A 19,768-nucleotide genomic window follows, 5' to 3' on the forward strand; every position below is an offset into this window, starting at 1 on the left:
TCATTGTACGAAATGATGTGAAAACTTATTTAACCTTTGTAAATTCCTAAATAAGGGTTTCCTAGGTGGCCCAGCGGTTTGGCGCCTGCCTTTGGCCTAGGGCGTGATCCTGGAGACCTGGGATCGAGTCCCACGTCGGGCTCCCGGTGCATGGAGCCTGCTTCTCCCTCTGCCTGTGTCTCTGCCTCTCTCTCTCTCTCTCTCTTATTTATCATAAATAAATAAAATATATGTGTATATATATATATATATATACATTAAAAAAATTCCTAAATAAAAAGCAAAATGATACATTTGAGTTCAAAACATATACTAGTTACACAGGAGGGGAAGGATTTTCTTTTCAGTAATCATCTGATCTGTTTTCATTCAAAATTTATTTGGGGAACAAAATATACGAAGTACCTATATGTAAAGATTTTCAAGGGGAGATAATTAGTACAAGAAAGGACAACGGGATTAGAGTCAGAAATAAACAATTCTAATATTCATTAATTAAAAACACTGAGTAATATAAAAAACCAAAACACTGAGTAAGTCACTACACATTCCTCAATCTCAGTCCTTAGATCTAAAAACCTGGAATACTGCTGCACTGCTAATAATACCTCAGAGTGATTACTGAGATCATGCATGTGAAAGCAACAAAAACAGCATTACAAATGTTTTGCTTCCACTTCCTTATAGACTCATGAAACAAAACTTCGACAAGTTCCAAATCAGAATTTAAGTGATAAAGAATTTGTTGAATTTGAAGAATAATGCGTTCAGGATATGTTAAATACATAGAGTTTGGCTCCAATTAAATATAATGCTGCAGAGAGAAGCACCAGACATCAAAATATAAGGAGTAGGCATACATAACGCTCAGTACTTGACAAATAGCCACGTCCAAACTAACGTGCTAAAGAAAATACTAGGCCTGCAATACAAGAGTCAAGCCAAACTGCTTGTAAACACAAAAAATATTGGTAAGAGCATTTTACATTTTTAAAAAAGGCAATGAAACATTTGTAAATAAGGAAGAGGTCCTTGGAGGTCCTAAGCTGCAGACTTATACAACAAACTGCATCATTACTGACAACTTAAAAAAGTACTAAAAACCTAAAGTTTGGGGATCCCTGGGTGGCGCAGCGGTTTGGTGCCTGCCTTTGGCCCAGGGCGCGATCCTAGAGACCCGGGATCGAGTCCCACGTCGGGCTCCCGGTGCATGGAGCCTGCTTCTCCCTCCGCCTGTGTCTCTGCCTCTCTCTCTCTCTGTGACTATCATAAATAAATAAAAATTAAAAAAAAAAAAAACAAAAAAAAAAAAACCTAAAGTTTCCAGGAGTGTCTACAGAGTGTCAGACACCATCCCAGAGGATCCGGGGGTAAATATCCTCTGTCTTTGAAAGAAAGAGAGAGGAATTTTCACTAGCTCTGAGTTGTACATTTTGCAGATTCAAAAAGTTTAGAAGTTGCCATACTCACCTGAGAGCTGACATTGCTCTATCTCTGCTCAGCTAATAGAACTCAGTCCATGTGGTGAAGCTAATTATGATACGGTAGCAGGAGAGAAAAAAAAAAGCAAAAGCCTGGCAGTTGAGGACATAATCACTGTGGTGTTATTTCTCATGACAGGGCAACCATAGTATTACTTGGGGGAAGACCCAAGATGTATTTCTTTTGTAGTATCAGCAATGCTTAATTCTACACTGAGAATCTGAAAATACTGTTTAAAATACAGGAAGAAATACACAAAGTTTACTTTTACATCATTATTTTAACTCAAACACATGTGCAGAGGTCAATCCCCTCCGAATAAACTTTTCTACTGTTTCAACTTTATTTCACAATTTCACAAATTCAAAGTTCTTCAAATTGTTGCAAATATTTTTAGAACAGAATTTTCAGAATTAGAAGGACATTAAATGTTTGTGGCAGAGTGGCCTGAAACGTCCTATTCAAGGACGGAGCACCACAAACGCAAGACCTGAGGAACTGGGCAGCTCCCGTGGCTCAGCGGTTTAGGCCACCTTCAGCCCAGGGCCTGATCCTGGAGACCTGGGTCCAGTCCCGCCACCGGCTGCCTGCAGGGAGCCTGCTTCTCCCTCTGCCTGTGTCTCTGCCTCTCTCTCTGTGTCTATCATGAATAAGTAAATAAAATAAAAAAACATGATGAACTGATTTGATAAGCATTCTAGAAGTGACATCATTAAACGAGGCCTAAAATGCAAATATAATTCTATTTGTTACATTTTTTAAAATGACCGAAAATTACCTTTCATGTGGGGTGCCAACTCCATGATTGCCTAGTAGAGGTGTATGTAAGTGCTAATTCATTACAAAAGCAACCCTACAGACAGAAATAAGCATAATCATAGAACTAAAACTTGACTCTCTGCTAAAAACATGTGCATGAAGTATTTAAAAACAGGCATTTGGGGATCCCTGGGTGGCGCAGCGGTTTAGCGCCTGCCTTTGACCCAGGGCGCGGTCCTGGAGACCCGGGATCGAATCCCACGTCGGGCTCCCGGTGCATGGAGCCTGCTTCTCCCTCTGCCTGTGTCTCTGCCTCTCTCTCTCTCTCTCTCTCTGATGACTATCATAAATAAATAAAATAAAATAAATTTAAAAAAATAATTTAAAAAAAAAATAAAAATAAAAATAAAAAAAAAATAAAAACAGGCATTTGTGGATACGACACGAAAATGCACATTCCGGGGGTGCTCCTGGTGAACAAGAAGCTGGTCTATAGATCCAAGGCCCTGTCATACCTAAAAAAGAATGTGGCAGTGACAGCAGTGGCTTCAGCCCGCTCAAGTCCTCTAGTTTCCTGTAATTAGAAAACCCGACAGCCCACAGCGAGGAGCGAAGGTTAAAGCCCAAAGTGGCCAAGCAGCAGCGCGCGCCCCGGGCTCCCCCGCCGGGCGCCCCGCCCAGGCCAGGCCCCCGCGGCGCGCGCTCGGGGCTCCAACGGCCTGAACGGAAGGAGGCGCGGGGGGCAGAGGCGCATCAGTCTGGGGGTGACCCGAGCGGGCGGGCGTTGGGGAAGCCGCGGCCTGGAGCGGGACCCACAGGGGCGGCTCCACGCTGGGGCAGGGCTCTGACCCGCACTCGGCCTGAGGTAAGCAGCGCCCCACTGCGCGATGGGGGGCTGAGGGCGGCCCGCGGGGGGCGGGACCTGAGGCCGGGCGGGGCGGGGGGGGGGGGCGGGCAGGGGCCCTGGAGCTGGGAGGGGGGGGGCGTGGGCCAAGGAGCCTGGGGGGCCGGGAGGGACCCCCAGCGGGGAGGGCGGGACCTGAGCCCGGCGGGGTCGCGGGGGGCAGGCAGGGGCCCGGGATGCTGGGGGGGGGGGCGCGGCGGGGGAGGCCCCGGGTCGCCCCTGGGCTGCAGCGGGACTGGCCAGGCCGGGTTCCCCGCTCACCCCCACCGCTGCTCCGCGCCCCGCTGTCCAGGTCCCGAGGTAGGGCCCTAAGGAACGTGCTAAGGCCCCTGATATTACCTGAACCCTCATGGACTCTATGATTGTGGCCACAAAATTAAAATTCTTTCCATCTTCTAAATTTCTACAAGTTTAGCAGACAATGGCGAGAATTTTTGTAAGACATACGAATTGTAGATTTAAAAAGATGTGAGTATAACATGGATTATTTATAGGATAAGTTATAATTTGCATAATTTCATCTGGATAAGTTCTAAGAAATTAACTTACATAATTTAAAAGACACTGGCTTTCATATTTGTAATATTGAGTATAATGGTTTTGAGCTTGTACCTTGTGAAAGATTTAAGAATTAAGCATAAACTCTTATCACTTGAGTATTGTTATTTTCAAAGTGCATTGATCAGCGCCTGAACCACAAAATATATAGGTTAAAATAACTGGTTTTATTCTCCCTAGGTAACCTTTCTAAACATCATAGTTGATAACATGTTCTTACTAGCATGGTGTTAGACAAGATAATGATTTGAAGGTCCTTGTAGCTTGAAGAACAGGTTATCTGGTCTGTGTATTCTTACTGTCTATATAGTAAGGAAGAATTATATTTATTTTTAAGTTATCACTGGTATTAAAATACGTATTTTTTGGACAAACAAATCAAAACAGAATTTTATTCTTTTTAATAATAAATTTATTTTTTATTGGTGTTCAATTTGCCAACATACAGAATAACACCCAGTGCTCATCCCATCAAGTGCCCCCCTCAGTGCCCACCACCCAGTCACCCCCACCCCCCCGCCCACCTCCCCTTCCACCACCGCTAGTTTGTTTCCCAGAGTTATGAGTCTTCCATGTTCTATCTCCCTTTCTGATATTTCCTACCTGTTTCTTCTCCCTTCCCCTCTATTCCCTTTCACTATTATTTATATTCCCCAAATGAATGAGACCATATAATGTTTGTCCGTCTCTGATTGACTTACTTCACTCAGCATCATTCCCTCCAGGTCCATCCACCTCGAAGCAAATGGGTATTTGTCATTTCTAATGGCTGAGGAATATTCCATTGTATACATAGACCACAGCTTCTTTATCCATCATCTTTCGATGGACACCGAGGCCCCTTCCACAGTTTGGCTATTGTGGACATTGCTGCTGGAAACATCGGGGTGCAGGTGTCCCGGTGTTTCATTGCATCTGTATCTTTGGGGTAAATCCCCAGCAGTGCAATTGCTGGGTCGTAGGGCAGATCTCAAAATAGAATTTTAAGTCTTCCGGTGGAATTTATGTAACATATTCAAATAAAATAAAATCACAGGTTCTAGGGAGTGTTTTTCATCCCTCTAAACCTCAGTCCCCTAACTCTGTTCCTTCACTTCTGGCTTCTGCTTCTGGAACATATCAAGCTAGCATAATTGGTAGGGTGGAGAAAAGAGACAAATACTCTTTTTGTGAATCAGAGTTGGTTCATAAGAAGTATGCCGTCTTTACAACTGCTTATGGGCAGGGACTATTGAAACGGCTCCCCTCCACACATTTGTCAGATAGAGAAGAGTAGTTACTATCTCCTATGTCTAAATATTTACGAGGTATAAATGTATAGAAAACTCTTAAATAAAATATTTTTATCCTTCAAAAAAGGCTATAATGAGATATTACTACATATCATCTTTAGGACCAAATCAGAATGGATGACAATATCTAGCAGTGCACAGATGGAGAGCAACGGGGTCTGTCAGGCATTGATGGTAGGAATGTGATTTAGAGGAAAACTTGCAATCTCTTATGAAGTTAAAAATATACTTCCCATACCATCCAGCAATTGCTTTCTAGGTATTTACTCAGGAGAAATGACTACTGATATATTCAGTAGTATGGATGATGATCATAAACAGTCTCCACCCCGTATACTTGTTATGCAGATTAAATGACTTAATATATGTAACAAGTTTATAGCAGTGCATAACACATGAACACAATTTAAGTACTACCTGTTTGCTTTTTTTATTCTTTTTATTGGACATTAGCACAAGTTTTCATTGGAAACTTTCTAGTAGTACTTATAAGAATGAATAACATGGAAGGAAATGGAAAACTTTTCGTGGGCGGAGCAGAACTAGAGAATGTATATTATAAGATGTAAGAAGCACTATAGTAAGAATTTTTTTCTCTCTTGTTCACTGGTATAGGCCAAGTATCCCAATTAGAGTCTGGCATAGAGAAGTCAATAGATGCTTGTTGAACTGAATCAGCATGGACATGAAGATACAATTCCATATGTCCAACACTTATGAAAATTAAACATTCCATTACATGTGAACATCTACAGCTCAACATGTAATACACATGGGAATAGAATTTGAAATTGTTTCATGAACTACTGTCCCAAACTTGAAAAATGAAATCTGCATGAAGTAGATAATTTGCAAGTAGGAAAAAAGGCTACAAAAGGCCTTGATGATAAGCCAAAGTCATCTGATAAGACTAAAAGAAGATGGCAATAATTTACATTAGTTGAGAAAAAATGGGAGGAAATGGAAAAACTCTAAGGAAACAAGTTTTTGTTGATCAGGGAATTCCTTAATTCTACTCTATGAGGAACGGTTCACACTGAACCTTGCACAGTTAAACTTGACCAAATTTGGTTTCATCTTCCTCCCTTCCTTTTTGCTAGTCTGTATGGTTAAAAGATGACCAATATGAATGGAAGTTCACGAAATGATTATCATGAAAACTAAACTTTTAATTCTGCCTTGGACCTCCATATATAGCTGGCTCTAAAGTCTTAGGAACATCTTTTTACATGAGCAGAATGGCTTTACATAATGGCCCCAGATGCTCCGTTACAAACGAGATAATGTACCTTCTTCAACACCTCAAGCTGAGCATCCCTGACTGCTCCTCAGTGAGTGAGCCAATTATGTCAGTTAATGGGCAAGGGACTAGAGCAAGTTGCTACTATCATGTGATTCTGTTTAGTTTCCTGTGATACTTCCTATGAAAAGGAACTTTACCGCATTGTTCTACCTTTTCTATTCTCCCATGAGTCTGTTTTTCCTGAGACACATATTCTTACTCTTTAGGTTATCATGAACTATTGGTAAGTCTATGGATGATTTGCAAGATTGACTTACACACTGAACTCAGCTTGATTTTGTAAACAGCTAATGCAAAGAGAGATACTCTGGCTCTAAGCAATTCTCTATTAATAAATAAATAAAATCAACTTAAGGATCACCTGGGTGGCTCAGTCTTTTAAGCTTCCAGGTCTTGATTTCTGCTCATGATCTCTGGGTCCTGGGATTGAGCTGCGGAACAGGCTCTGTGCTCAGCAAGGATTCCACATGGGATTCTCTCTCCCTCTCCCTCTGTTCACCAACTCCCATCGCTCATACTCTCTCGCTCTCTCTCTCTCTCTGAAATAAATAAATAAATAAATAAATAAATAAATAAATAAATAAAAGTCAGATATATATAAAATAAAATAAACAAATTTTTTCTCAGTTTTTTTCTAGCTATAGATCGTCTAATCTCTCTTTTTTCAAATAAACAATGTTCATTGTAAAGCAGACATTTCTGCAATTGTAAAAACATGTTCATAATACAATGTACATAACCAATAATGAAATTAATATGTAGTATTCCATTGACAGATTGGTCAGTTTGTTTGTTTATGTTTAGGTAGTTATCCTCATCAATAGGAATTCTAAGATAAAAGTCAATCTCCTTAAAATCTTTGCAGTATGAACTATGATAAAAAAGTGAAATTTATATATATATATATATATACACATGCACATATATGTAAAGATTCTGCTTTTATATTTCTACAAGCTTTACAATGTCATTTTGAGTGAACTTAATCATTATTTTTTAATGATTTCACCATATAATTAGGGGAAAAAATGACTCACAGCACAGTATATTAATTTTGCAGTTTAAACCAGCTTTGGAATTGGGCATTTCCATTCATATTCAAATTAATAATCATAAAATCATAATGTAGATTTTGTTGCCTTTTGTGTTACATTTGCCTGTTAGAGCAGAAAAGTTACATAAATACTGATGCTTCCTTTTTTTTTTTTTAAAGTTTGGCTTTTGGGGACATGATATTGTGTGGATGTAGGTGGTCTTTTTTTCTTTTTTAAGCTACATAGAGGAGAGAAATGAACAGGTTAGAAAAGAAATAGGAGTTGCTTTTTAAACAAATTACGGACCAGAGATAAACCACATACCCAATTCCTTAATCTGTCCCATTTCCTATTTATATTAATTGAAGAAAAAATACTGGCTTTGTAGTAAGATGCATTCTTCCAAGTAACACTCAGAAAAAGAAAAAGGCTTGTTCCACATTGTAATTACTTAGCATTCTTTTTCATTTTTGCTTGAACAAGGTGGAAAACGTCAGTAGGTCTGCTCATGCAAAAGAAAAGAAGTATAAAATATCAAACATGCATTCATTAGAGATTATTATAGAAAAAAGTATTTAACTTTAGGGAGGAAACACTTAACCTGATACACATTAAGTTCTCCTCTCTTCTCCTCTAAGAAAATGAGAATAATTAAGGAGAATGATTATAGGTGCTGCTAATTGGTTCCAAGTTTAAGGACAGCATTTATGACACTTTTGTTTTTATTGATGATAACTCCATAACATAATCATACTTACTCGTATCACCATTGACAAAACTATCGTCTTGAGAATGCTAAGCAAAGCAAATGGCTGTACCTTTGAATATATTACAAAAAACAAGTACTTTTGTGTGCCTTAGTTGATCTTCATGCCATTAGATGTAGCTGAGTGCCACGTTTTTCCACTTGGAATAAATGTTAACCCTGACTGCTTCCTAGACTTGGTAGCATTTGGTGGACGCCGGTGCATTTTTCTGCAATGCGTTATACACTTGCTGGAGTGTATAGAGGGAATTTATTTTTTTATTTTTTTAAAGACTCCGTTTATTTATTCATGAGACACAGAGAGAGAGGCAGAGACACAGGCAGAGGGAGAAGCAGGCTCCCTATGGGGAGGCCCATCCAGAACTCGATCCCAGGCCCTGGGATCACAGGACCATGACCCGAGTCAAAAGCAGATGGTCATCCATGAGCCACTCAGGTGCTCCTATAGAGGGACTCTAAAAGAAATATAAATGGTCTGTATGTTGGTAAATTGAACACCGATAAAAAATAAATTTATTATAAAAAAAAGGGCACACAGCAAGTGAATAAAGATTCGTTCAAGAAAATCTATTTTTAAAAAAGAAATGTAAATGGTGAGTTGATTTCTTAATTTCTAAGAATTCTTGACCTCAAATTCTTTAATCACTTTTTATTTTCTGAAGGACTGTTAAAATTTAAGAAAATTTTTGAACAGCTCTTCTTTTAATGCTATTTTTCCCTTGAACTCTTCGCTCTTTTATTTATTTATTTTTTTAATTTATTTGTGATAGTCACAGAGAGAGAGAGAGAGAGAGAGGCAGAGACATAGGCAGAGGGAGAAGCAGGCTCCATGCACTGGGAGCCCGACGTGGGATTCGATCTCGGGTCTCCAGGATCGCGCCCTGGGCCAAAGGCAGGCGCCAAACCGCTGCGCCACCCAGGGATCCCTCTTCGCTCTTTTAAAAGAACATGTACATATGCATGTGTGTATACATGTATTAATTCATATCACGTTAGTTTTCAAAAAGTTTTTCTTCTCTCTTTCCATAACTGCCATTATTTTTATGAGAAAAAAAGCAACTTTAAATGGTGTGTTCCTACTCTCTAGTCAGTTACCTTGCCCAAGTCCTGAAACCTTAACTGAGGGATCCCTGGGTGGCTCAGCGGTTGGGCGGCTGCCTTTGGACCAGGGAGTGATCCTGGGGTCCCGGGATCGAGTCCCGGGATCAAGTTCCGGGTCAGGCTCCCTGAGGGAGCCTGCTTCTCCATCTGCCTGTGTCTCTGCCTCTCTCTCTCTCTCTCTCTGTGTGTGTGTATCTCATGAATAAATAAATAAATTTCTTTTTTTAAAAAAAGAAACCTTAACCGATTGTTGAATTGAATAATGGGAACTTGCTGGCAGCATGGCAACTGACTGTGCTTAACCCAGAAACAAATTCCAAAGAACAGAAAAAAAAAAGAAAAACAATGAATTTGGATATATGTGGTGATACAGAGAATGAATAATGTACTGCACACACACACACACACACATAAACAAACGCACAAAAAAAAATTTCTTGAGAATTCTATGCCACTTCTCCAAAACAGAGATGATAGGCATATGAGGTATAATGCAACAGCTGATGACAAGAATGATATTTAAATATATACATTTTATTACTAAAACAGTAAATTATTAAAGAAATGAAAATTGAAACAACACTAATAACACTAATTATTTTGCCTATCATATGGGGGGGGAGATAAATACTACACAATGCTGGCAAGAGTATGGAGAAAGTAGTGCTCTGATTTTCTGCACTAATGAGTGCTAATTGGTAAAACTTTTTGGAAATTAATTTGAAAATACATGTTGAAGTTCAAATATTGCATAACCTTTGACTCAGCGATACTATGTTTATAAATGTACCATGTGTGTACTAACACAAGTCATACAAAAATGTATGCACAGAAGTATTTGCTGAGTGAGTGTTGAGCTCTAGAATCAGACAGACCTGAGTTGCAGTTACCACTTCATTACTTTCTTTTTTTAAATATATATATATATATATTTTTTTTTTATTGGAGTTTGATATGCCAACATATAGTATGACACCCAGTGCTCCTCCCATCAAGTGCCCCCCTCAGTGCCCATCACCCCATCCCCCCATCCACCTCCCCTTCCACTTTCCCTTGTTCCTTTCCAGAGTTAGGTGTCTCTCATGTTCTGTCTCCCTCTCTGATATTTCCCACTCATTTTCTCTCCTTTCCCCTTTATTCCCTTTCACTATTTTTTTATATTCCCCAAATAATGACACCATATAATGTTTGTCCTTCACTGACTGACTTATTTCACTCAGCATAATACCCTCCAGGTCCATCTGTGTCGAAGCAAATGGTGGGTATTTGTCGTTTCTAATGGCATTACTTTCTAGATATGTGAGCTTAGGCAAGTTATATAGCATGTCTAGATTTCACTGTCCTTTGAGAATTAAATGAAATGATGTCTATAAAGTGTGTAAGAAAGTGTTTGGCACCTCATAAGTACTTGAGAGATGTTTATTAGTCTTTGTAATGAAGATAATATTGTTATAAATATTATGTAGCATCATTTATAATAGTTAAGGTCTCAAAACAAGCCCCTTATTCAACTGGGATATCGGTTAAATAAACTTAGGTTCATTGAATAGAATACAACAGAGTCACCCAAAAGAAGAAGATCAATCTATGTGGAAGTAGAGGCAAGAAATACTTTGAAAAACATAAAGTTTTAGTATTAATAGTATTATTCCATGTGTGTGAAAAGACACTAATATATTTTGACTAGTCTGTATCAACAGAAAGAGGGAAAAGAATATGAACCAACATATTAATAGTGGTTATCTCTGGGAAGTGGAATAATGAGCCATTTTTATTTTTCTCTATTATGTTTTTTGAGATATTTAATGTTTTTTTTTGAGATATTTAATGTTTTTTAAGGTCATTCTTTATTATCTGCTAAAGTCAAAAAATTTATCAGAAAAAATTAATCCTGCTTTTCTGGCAGTAAAGATATAGACCAGAATATGCCATCTAAAAAAAAAAAAAAAAGAATATGTCATCGATCTCTATGTATGGAGATATAGATATAGTGATGTAGATATAGATATAGCTGCATACCATATCTATCTATAGATAGAGATAGATGACATATTCTGGTCTGTAGATGGATATAGTATGTGATTGTATCTTTATATCTCCATACATAGAGATAGATGACATATTCTGGTCTGTAACCTTAATAAAAAAAATAAGATACACATATAAGATATTAATGGTAAGTAGGTATCATGTAGCCTGATATGTTCTTTATTTGAAAGTTAGAGAGAACTATGGAAACTCATTAACACTTTTTGTGGTATCAGTACTTAAAAAAGAAACCCTAGAAATGGAAGGAACCTCAATACTTCTCTGAGTCCAGCATCTCACCAAGAGCACAAATTCACTGAAAGCCATCTCCACTAACTTCATCTGATTTGGAGGATAATAAACTACTAACTCCAAAAATAAAATATTGCTGTTAGAATGTTATTTCTTAGATTGATTAGAATGTGCTTTCTCATAAAATCCCTGCCATCATTTCTATTTTTGTTTCATAAACTTAATGAGGCTCTTTATAAACTTTCTTTACATGATAGTTTTTTTAAATAGTTTCAGGTTGGATACACACAATTTTTTCATTTAAAATTTTCCCCAGTTCTTCTTACTTTTCTGTGTATCAGAGGATTTCCAGACTCATTACCTTCTTGGTGCTCATATCTGAATGTCCTCAGAACCACTTCTTCTCCTTTAGAGTCTGACTCATGCCATTCCAAAGTCAGGATAACCTTTCAAAGAGAATAGTCAGCTGGGTGATCCAGCTGTTTATTAGTCCTAGCAATATCAGGCTTGATGTTCTCTAAGTATCAAGGCAGACAAAAGTTTCTTTACTATTTTCTAGTTTCAAGCCTATTTTATTATTTTAGAATTTGTATTTTTATGAAATATAATAATTTACAAATTATTTTAACAAGCTTTATATATCCTTTATAAATTTTGCAAATTTTTAAGGTGATCTGGATCCAAATATTTGCCCTCTTAAGTAATGTGGGAAGCTCATTTGAGTACAATTAATGTGTTAGGAACTATGAAATAGCAACGCATTGAAAAAGTCAAGAACAGACCACATTCCTTTCATTTTAACTTAACATCATCATGAACAGTAAATTAAGGGTTGACTGGATTTTTAAAATTATGTATTACATACATACACACATATGCATGCACACACACACACACACACACACATTGAAATGTACTTTGGAGCAAAAAGGGACATTAGTGTAGTGATTACTTGTAGGGCAATGACCAGAACATTAGCCTTATATGGGATTCTAAGTTCTCTTAATAAATAATCAAGCCTAGAATATTGTTGTGAAGTTCCACTTACGAGGCACATAGTGTTCAAATTCAACTTGACATTTGATATTCTATGTCACCACTATGAAAGTTCTTGTATTTTTTGAAAATGCTTTGACAGGGAGTCAATTTACAATTGAGATGAAGGATTATCAATGTTGCTTGCTTTTATAAAGATGTAGTGGGAGGAGACATGTAAAATATCAAAACATTTAGTTGGATGTGAGAACTTACCTTGGTGTATTTTCAAAAGTTCTCTTTTATTTTGTACAGCTTTGTCTGCCCCATATCCAAGCTCATCCCTTCTCTAATAATTTTATTTTAAAAAATATGGCAGATGGGATGCCTGGGTGGCTGAGCGGTTGAGCCACTGCCTTTGGCTCAGGTCGTGATCCCTGAGTCCCAGGATCGAGTCCCACGTCGGGCTCCCTGTGTGGAGCCTGCTTCTCCCTCTCCCTGTGTCTTTGCCTCTCTCTGTGTGTACCTCTCATGAATAAATAAATAATAAAATATTTTTAAAAATATGACAGAGAAGTTTTAAGATGTGGGGTTTGACAAGGGGTGAAGACGTTAATGCAGGGAGGTGCTGCCAAAACTCAGCTGACAAGGGACCTGGGACACTAACCTTTCCCACTAGGTCCTTGTATTGATCCAAATTTTTTTGAAAATTTATCCTCTAAGATTATTTCTTTATTGGATAGTTTGTTTAAGAGACAGGCAGAGAGCAGGGAGCAGAAGACAGAGACACAGGCTCCTCAAGCACACTCTGCCCCAAGGGCAGAGCCTGCCAGGGGCGGGATCTCAGGATGCTGAGACCATGACCTGAGCCACAACCCAGAGTCAGATGCTAAGTGACTGAGCTGCAGGTGTCAAGCCCCGAGTTCCTGCTGTGGGCACTCCTGCCCTCCCTGCCCCCCCCCCCCCCCAGCCACTGAGCTCGGGCTTTGGTCTGCGGTCCAACTCCCAGGTGGTCTGGAGGCTACAGTGCAGGCTGCATGTCCCCTCTGTCCCACCTCAGGCTGAAAGGGCCTCAGCCCTGAGAAGGAATCGGATCTGCCCGACCACCCCCAGCCGGAGGGAGCTGCTGGAGCAGGAGGTAGAAGAACTGGTGCCTGCCTTGCTGCGCTTGGACAATCTGTCCCTATTTGAATTTCTCAATGTGGTCGAGGAGTATGGCACCCCTGAAGAGGTGCTGGACCTGCTGTTTGCAAAGTGAGCTCCCTGACCCTCCACAGCCCAGGGGGATGGGCTAACTACTGGTTGGGAGTCTTGGGGAATGTGGTTGAACTTCCCGGCCCCTCGGGCTGCTCCTCCGACTGGAGTAGAGTCACACAGGGCCTAGTCGGGTCCTGTAGGGCAGCCCCCGGGGCCCGGCCTGTGGCAGGTCGGCTAGAGGGGCTGTGCTTGTGCTCAGCAGTCATCGTTCTCTCCCCATGACGAAGCCTGTGCCGCCTCCCCACCGTCACCAGGGTCTTGAGCTGGCCTGTTTTGCCATTGAAAGGGAGTCCATCTGGGGTCTGTATCCTGGGGCATTTGGAGTAGGGGTCCCCGGGGACACCTGGGCACCCAGGCCCACTTGGATATCGGCCAGGGCCTGGCTGGAGCCCTTTCATTCCTCAATCATTCAGAAAGTGCCAGCAGGTGCAGGTACTTCTCCAGGAGCTGCCCGTGGCCCCACGCACAGAGCGGACAGCCCCCCAGGGCTCCGGACTAGTCGGAGGTCAGAGGGTGACAGCAGCTATGAGGAGAGGTCGGGTCCCCAGGATGATTCATGTGATGCCCCCCGCCCTCCTCTAGATATCGATGCATCGTAGCTTCCTGCAAGAAGGAAGGAATCCGGGACCAGTGAGAAATGTGAGTGAGCTCTGGCTCATGCAGGGGAGCCTTCCGTCTCCAGGAGGGCGGGCCACGAGGGGGCTGTGGGTCAGAGGGGCTGCTGGACCCTCACCCCACACATCTGCAATTCCTGTGACAGGGTAAAGGTCTGAGGCCCCTTCAGGAAAACAGCAAAGGAGAGCCGTGGGTGGGGTGCGGGCTTTGTGGGAGAGCACTGGGACGCCAAAGGGACCTCCTCCATGCCCATTCCCCCAACCCTCTGTCTGCCCCACACCTGGGACCCAGAGCAGAGGGTGTGGGGAGCATCGCACTCACCAATCTGGTGGCACCTGGACCCGGGTGCACGGCAGGTGCTCAGGAGAGCCAGTGAGGGCTCAGGGACCAGACGGCCCCCGCCCATGGGAGATTAGAGTCAGTGGAAGGACACCCCCTGGGGGCCCCTCGTGAGTGAGGCTGGGCAGACCCACAGGAGGGAAGGTTCCCCGGGAAAGACAGTGATGGTCACACCGCTGGTCATGGGCTCCCACGCACAGAGGCTTCGTGCCAGCCCCTCCTCAGTGAGCAAGCCAGTGGCAGGTAGGACCGCCAGGTGGCAGGTGGACAAGGAGCAGCACTGGCCTCCGACAGGCCCGCACGGGAGGCCGAGGGCCCTGGTTCCTGCAGGGCTTCCCCGGGACACCTCTGTGTGAGGAGCCCTGTCTTCTGACGCCTCTGCCCACCTGTCCCTCCCCAGCGCCATGACCTCCTTCCTGACCATCTGGCTGGACTACTATGAGGAGGACTTCCACGATGCCCCAGAATTTCCTGCCCTGACAAAGCTGCTGAAATTCACAGGGCAGTACCAGTGCCAGGCTCAGTGCTCGACTGTCGTGCGGAGCGTTACCTTTGGCGTTTCATAAACCTGCATCAAGCGGAGTTTGAGGGTGGAGGTGAGGAGGACTGGGGTGGCCGAGTTGGGGACTGGGTGGGCCACACAGATCAAGCCTCCATGCTGCTGGGCCAGGAGCACTGGGTAGGCTCACACCCCATCCCCACGGGCTGCAGTCTGGGGAGACCTCCCAGGGCTTCTGCACTCACACACGCTGAGCGGTGGTAAGAGTGTCCTTGATTTGGGAGGGATGTGGAAAGTCCGTCCTGGTGATGATAATTTGTCTTCTTGGGTCTACAGCTTCGGCCCCGGAGCAACACCCTAACCCACCTCAGGAGCCCACCCCAGCTCCGACTGTGGGGCCTGCGGCACCTTCAGGGCCTGAGGTGACCGAGCCAGTCCTGGCTGCTGGAGGTGAGGGCTTGGCCCAAGCTGAGATGCCAGCTGCTGAGTCCAAGTCAATGTACATGGTTTTGGCACCTATGATTCCCCACCCCGATGAGGAGCCACCTGCACCCTCAGCCACCCGGTGGAGGAGTAGGCCCTGGCGCCTGCAGTCAGGGTCCCCAAAGTGCCAGGGCCGCCACCTGCCTCTGGAGCAACTGGCTTTGACCCCTGAGCAACCCCCTGAACCACCTCAGGAGCCACCTCAGCTCCTACCGCAGGGCTCGTGATAGCTGCAGCCCAACAGAGGCTTCCCTCCCCGTCATTGCACTGTTTCCATATTTTGTTTTTCTTTAACCTCTATACTGGCTTATGAATTTTATTTGTAATAAAAGATAAGTTAACGGCAGAAAATTTACTCTGATGCTTTTAAATTATACATCGTGGTACTTTAGGTCCATTCACAGTGTCACAGGCCCCAGAGCCCAGGGCACTAGGGGACACAGCCCAAGATCTGGTGCTCCCCCCAGGACAGGCAGAGGTTGGGAGGGCACAGGAAAGCAAGGACGCTCCTACCACTGGGCGGCCCTGAGCTGGTCGGATCGGCGCCCCCCATCCCCAGAGCATCCAGACCCCTGCGGCCTGGGAGCTGTGGTAGTTACTGCGGGAGCTGACTCCAGGGCTGGATAGCTGGCCGCCACCAGTGTGGCTGTTCCTCCTCGTGTCCCCTGTGCCTGGGACTGAGCAGGGGCCTCACTGGATAAACAGCACCCACTGAGCCTGGCACCTGGCAGGGGGCGGGGCAGCTCCCCCAGCAGCACACACCTGAGAATCAGCACAGCAGGCTCCTACCCCAGAAGACCAGCTGGAAGGACAGGGGAAGCCAAGTATTGACCAAGCAGCACTGGAAAGTTCTAGGGGAAGTTGAGGGTTTTACACTATATAGAATCAGAGGATACTCCCCCCTTGTTTTTTCTTTTCTGTTTGTTTCTGTTGTTTCCCCACCCCCTTTTTTTATTCTTTTTTCTTTTTTCTTTTTTTTTCTCTTCTGCTCCTTTTTCCAGTATAATTTGTTTTTGTGCACTCCACACTGAGCAAAATGACTAGAAGGAACAACTCACCTCAAAAGAAAGAATCAGAAACAGCCCTCTCTCCCACAGAGTTACAAACTCTGGATTACAATTCAATGTCAGAAACCCAATACAGAAGCACTATTATAAAGCTACTGGTGACTCTAGAAAAAAAGCATAAAGGACTCAAATTAATAAAATCATGAATGAGAAAAGAGAGATCACCACCAACACCAAGGAAATACAAACGATTTTAAAAACTTATTATGAGCAGCTATATGTCAATAAATTATGCAATCTAGAAGAAACAGATACATTTCTGGAAAACCACAAATTACCAAAACTGGAACAGAAAGAAATAGAAAACCGGAACAGGCTGATAACCCGGGAGGAAACTGAAGTAGTCATCATCAGACACCTCCCAAGACACAAAAAAGTCCCGGGCCAGATGGCTTCCCTGGGGAATGCTATCAAACGTTGAAAGAAGAAACTGTACCTATTCTACTAAAGCTGTTCTGAAAGATAGAAAGAAATGGAATACTTCCAAACTCGTTCTATGAGGCCAGCATCACCTTAAGTCCAAAAGCAGACAGAGACCCCACCAAAAAAGGAGAATTACAGACCAATGTCCCCGATGAACACGGATGCAAACATTCTCAACAAGATATGAGCCAATAGGACCCAACGGTACATTGAGAAGTTATTCACCGTGACCAGGTGGCATTTATCCCTGGGACGCAAGGCTGGTTCAACACTCGGCAAACACTCCATGTGACTGATCAGATCTGCAAGAGAAAAAACAAGAACCAGATGATCCTCTCAATAGATCCAGAGAAAGCTTTTGACAAAATACGGCATCCATTCCTGATCCAAACGCTTCAGAGTATAGAAATAGAGGGAACATTCCTCAGCATCTTCAAAGCCGTCTACGAAAAGCCCACAGCAAATTATCATTCCCAAGGGGGAAACGCTGGGAGCCTTTCCACGAAGAAGATCAGGAACGAGACAGGGATGTCCACTCTCACCACTGCTATTCAACGTAACACAAGTCGTTGTAGCCTCAGCAATCAGGCAACAAAAAGAACTAAAAGGCATTCAAATCGGCCTAGAACACGTCAAACTCTCCCTCTTCGCAGATGACATGATACCGTACACCTAGAAAACCCAAAAGACTCCACTCCAAGACTGCTAGAACTCATACAGCAAATTCGGCAGTGTGGCAGGGTACAAAATCAATGCCCAGAAGTCAGGGGCCTTTCTAGACGCTAACGATGAGACTGAAGAAAGAGAAATCAAGGAGTCGACCCCATTTACGATGGCACCCAAAAGCATGAGCTACCTAGGAATAAACCTAACGAAAGAGGTAAAGGATCTCAACCCGAAAAACGACAGAACACGTCTGAAAGAGACTGAGGAAGACACAGAGATGGAAAACTATTCCATGCTCATGGATCCGAAGAATCAATATTGAGAAAATGTCAATGTGACCCAGGGCAATTTACACAATTAACGCAATCCCTATCAAAAATACCACAGACTCTCTTCAGGGAGCTGGAACAGATCATCTGAAGATTTGTGTGGAATCAGAAAGGACCCCGAATGGCCACGGGAATAGTAGCCAAGAAAACCACAGCGGGGGGCCGCACAATGCCGGATTTCGGGTTGCGCTGCAAAGCTGTGCTCACCAAGACAGTGTGCTACAGACACAAAAACAGACACAGGCACCAATGGAACAGAAGAGGAATCCAGAAGTGGACCCTCAACTCGATGGTCAAGACCATATATTCGACCAAGCAGGAGAGACCATCCACTGGAAAAAAGACAAGTCTCCTCCATAAACGCCACTGGGAACGCTGGACAGCCACATGCAGAGGAGGGAAACTGGACCACTGTCTCACACCAGACACAAAGATAAACTCAAAATGGATGAAAGATCTAAATGTGAGACGAGATTCCATCAAAACCCTGGGGGAGAACACAGGCAACGCCCTTCCCGAACTTGGCCACAGCAACTTCTTGCAAGATACACCCATGAAGGCCAGAGAAACAAAAGCAAAGATGAACTATTGGGACTTCATCAGGATGAGAAGCTTCCGCACAGCCAAAGAGACACTCAACAAAACCAACAGACCATCTCCAGAATGGGAGAAGCTACTTACAAATGACCTGTCGGATAAAGGGCCAGCATCCAAGATCTCTAAAGAACCTATTCAACTCCACAGCAGAGAAACCAACAATCCAATCCAGAAATGGGCAAAAGACATGAACCGAAATGGCAAGAGCAAGACATAGACGTGGCCGACAAGCCCATGAGAAAATGCTCCGCATCACTGTATTGCCATCAGGGAAATACAGATCAAAACCACAACGAGATCCCACCTCACACGGGTGAGAATGGGCAACATTGGCCAGACAGGAAACAACAAATGTTGGACAGGATGCGCAGAAAGGGGAACCCTCCTGCACTGTTGGTGGGAATGTGACCTGGTGCAGCCACTCTGGGAAACTGTGGAGGGTCCTCAAAGAGTTAACAATGGATCTGCCTTATGACCCAGCAATTGCACTGCTGGGGATTTACCTCAAAGATACAGATGCAATGAAACACCGGGACACCTGCACCCCGATGTTTCCAGCAGCAATGTCCACAAGAGCCAAACTGGGGAAGGAGCCTCGGTGTCCACCGAAAGATGAATGGAAAAAGATGTGGTCTCTGGATACAATGGAATATTCCTCAGCCATTAGAAACGACAAATAACCATCATTTGCTTCGACGTGGATGGAACTGGAGGGTATGATGCTGAGTGAAGTGAGTCAATCAGAGAAGGACAAACATTATATGGTCTCATTCATTTGGGGAATATAAAAGATAGTGAAAGGAAATAAAGGGAAAAGAGAATATGATTGGGAAATATCAGAGAGGGAGACAGAACATGAGAGACTCCTAACTCTGGGAAACGAACAAGGGGTGGTGAAAAGGGAGGTAGGCGGGCGGTGACAGGGTGACGGGCACTGAGGGGGGCACTTGATGGGTTGAGCACTGGGTGTTATGCTATATGTTGGCAAATTGAACTCCAACAAAAAATAAATTAATTAAAAATAAGTAAGATCTAACTG

The 19,768-nt window shown here is 43.1% G+C and overlaps 1 protein-coding gene and 2 long non-coding RNA genes across 5 annotated transcripts; 1 reads left to right on the forward strand and 2 right to left on the reverse strand.

The window, feature by feature from the left end:
- Positions 1-358: 358 nt before the first annotated feature.
- Positions 359-1,464, reverse strand: LOC140599626 (uncharacterized). Its single transcript, XR_012002479.1, has 2 exons — positions 1,315-1,464; positions 359-1,104 (listed from the first exon to the last, which is right to left on the reverse strand). It is a non-coding gene; the product is annotated as an uncharacterized lncRNA (long non-coding RNA).
- A 311-nt stretch (positions 1,465-1,775) lies between these two features.
- On the forward strand, positions 1,776-15,998 carry LOC140599524 (uncharacterized). The gene is made up of 5 exons (XM_072762677.1): positions 1,776-1,785; positions 2,826-3,106; positions 13,515-13,708; positions 15,066-15,261; positions 15,501-15,998. The coding sequence occupies exons 1-4, from the start codon at positions 1,776-1,778 to the stop codon at positions 15,229-15,231; spliced, it is 651 nt and encodes a 216-aa protein (XP_072618778.1). The 3' UTR covers positions 15,232-15,261; positions 15,501-15,998.
- On the reverse strand, positions 5,407-12,426 carry LOC140599631 (uncharacterized). 3 transcript variants are annotated; one of them, XR_012002493.1, is made up of 3 exons: positions 11,841-12,426; positions 7,657-7,834; positions 5,407-6,837 (listed from the first exon to the last, which is right to left on the reverse strand). It is a non-coding gene; the product is annotated as an uncharacterized lncRNA (long non-coding RNA). The 3 variants fall into 3 exon arrangements; XR_012002492.1 differs by lacking the exon at positions 11,841-12,426 and adding an exon at positions 9,194-9,337 and having other exon boundaries at positions 7,657-8,540; XR_012002491.1 differs by lacking the exon at positions 11,841-12,426 and having other exon boundaries at positions 7,657-9,128.
- Positions 15,999-19,768: the final 3,770 nt, after the last annotated feature.

This window comes from Vulpes vulpes, chromosome 7, assembly GCF_048418805.1.
Source record: "Vulpes vulpes isolate BD-2025 chromosome 7, VulVul3, whole genome shotgun sequence".
Lineage (NCBI taxonomy): Eukaryota > Metazoa > Chordata > Mammalia > Carnivora > Canidae > Vulpes > Vulpes vulpes.

Excerpts from the sequence above, each read along its gene's own strand:
- LOC140599524 (XM_072762677.1), top strand. Across the intron at positions 3,107-13,514 it reads TGACCCGCACTCGGCCTGAG|GCTGAAAGGGCCTCAGCCCT; the intron begins GTAAGCAGCGCC and ends GTCCCACCTCAG. Across the intron at positions 13,709-15,065 it reads CTGGACCTGCTGTTTGCAAA|CGCCATGACCTCCTTCCTGA; the intron begins GTGAGCTCCCTG and ends GTCCCTCCCCAG.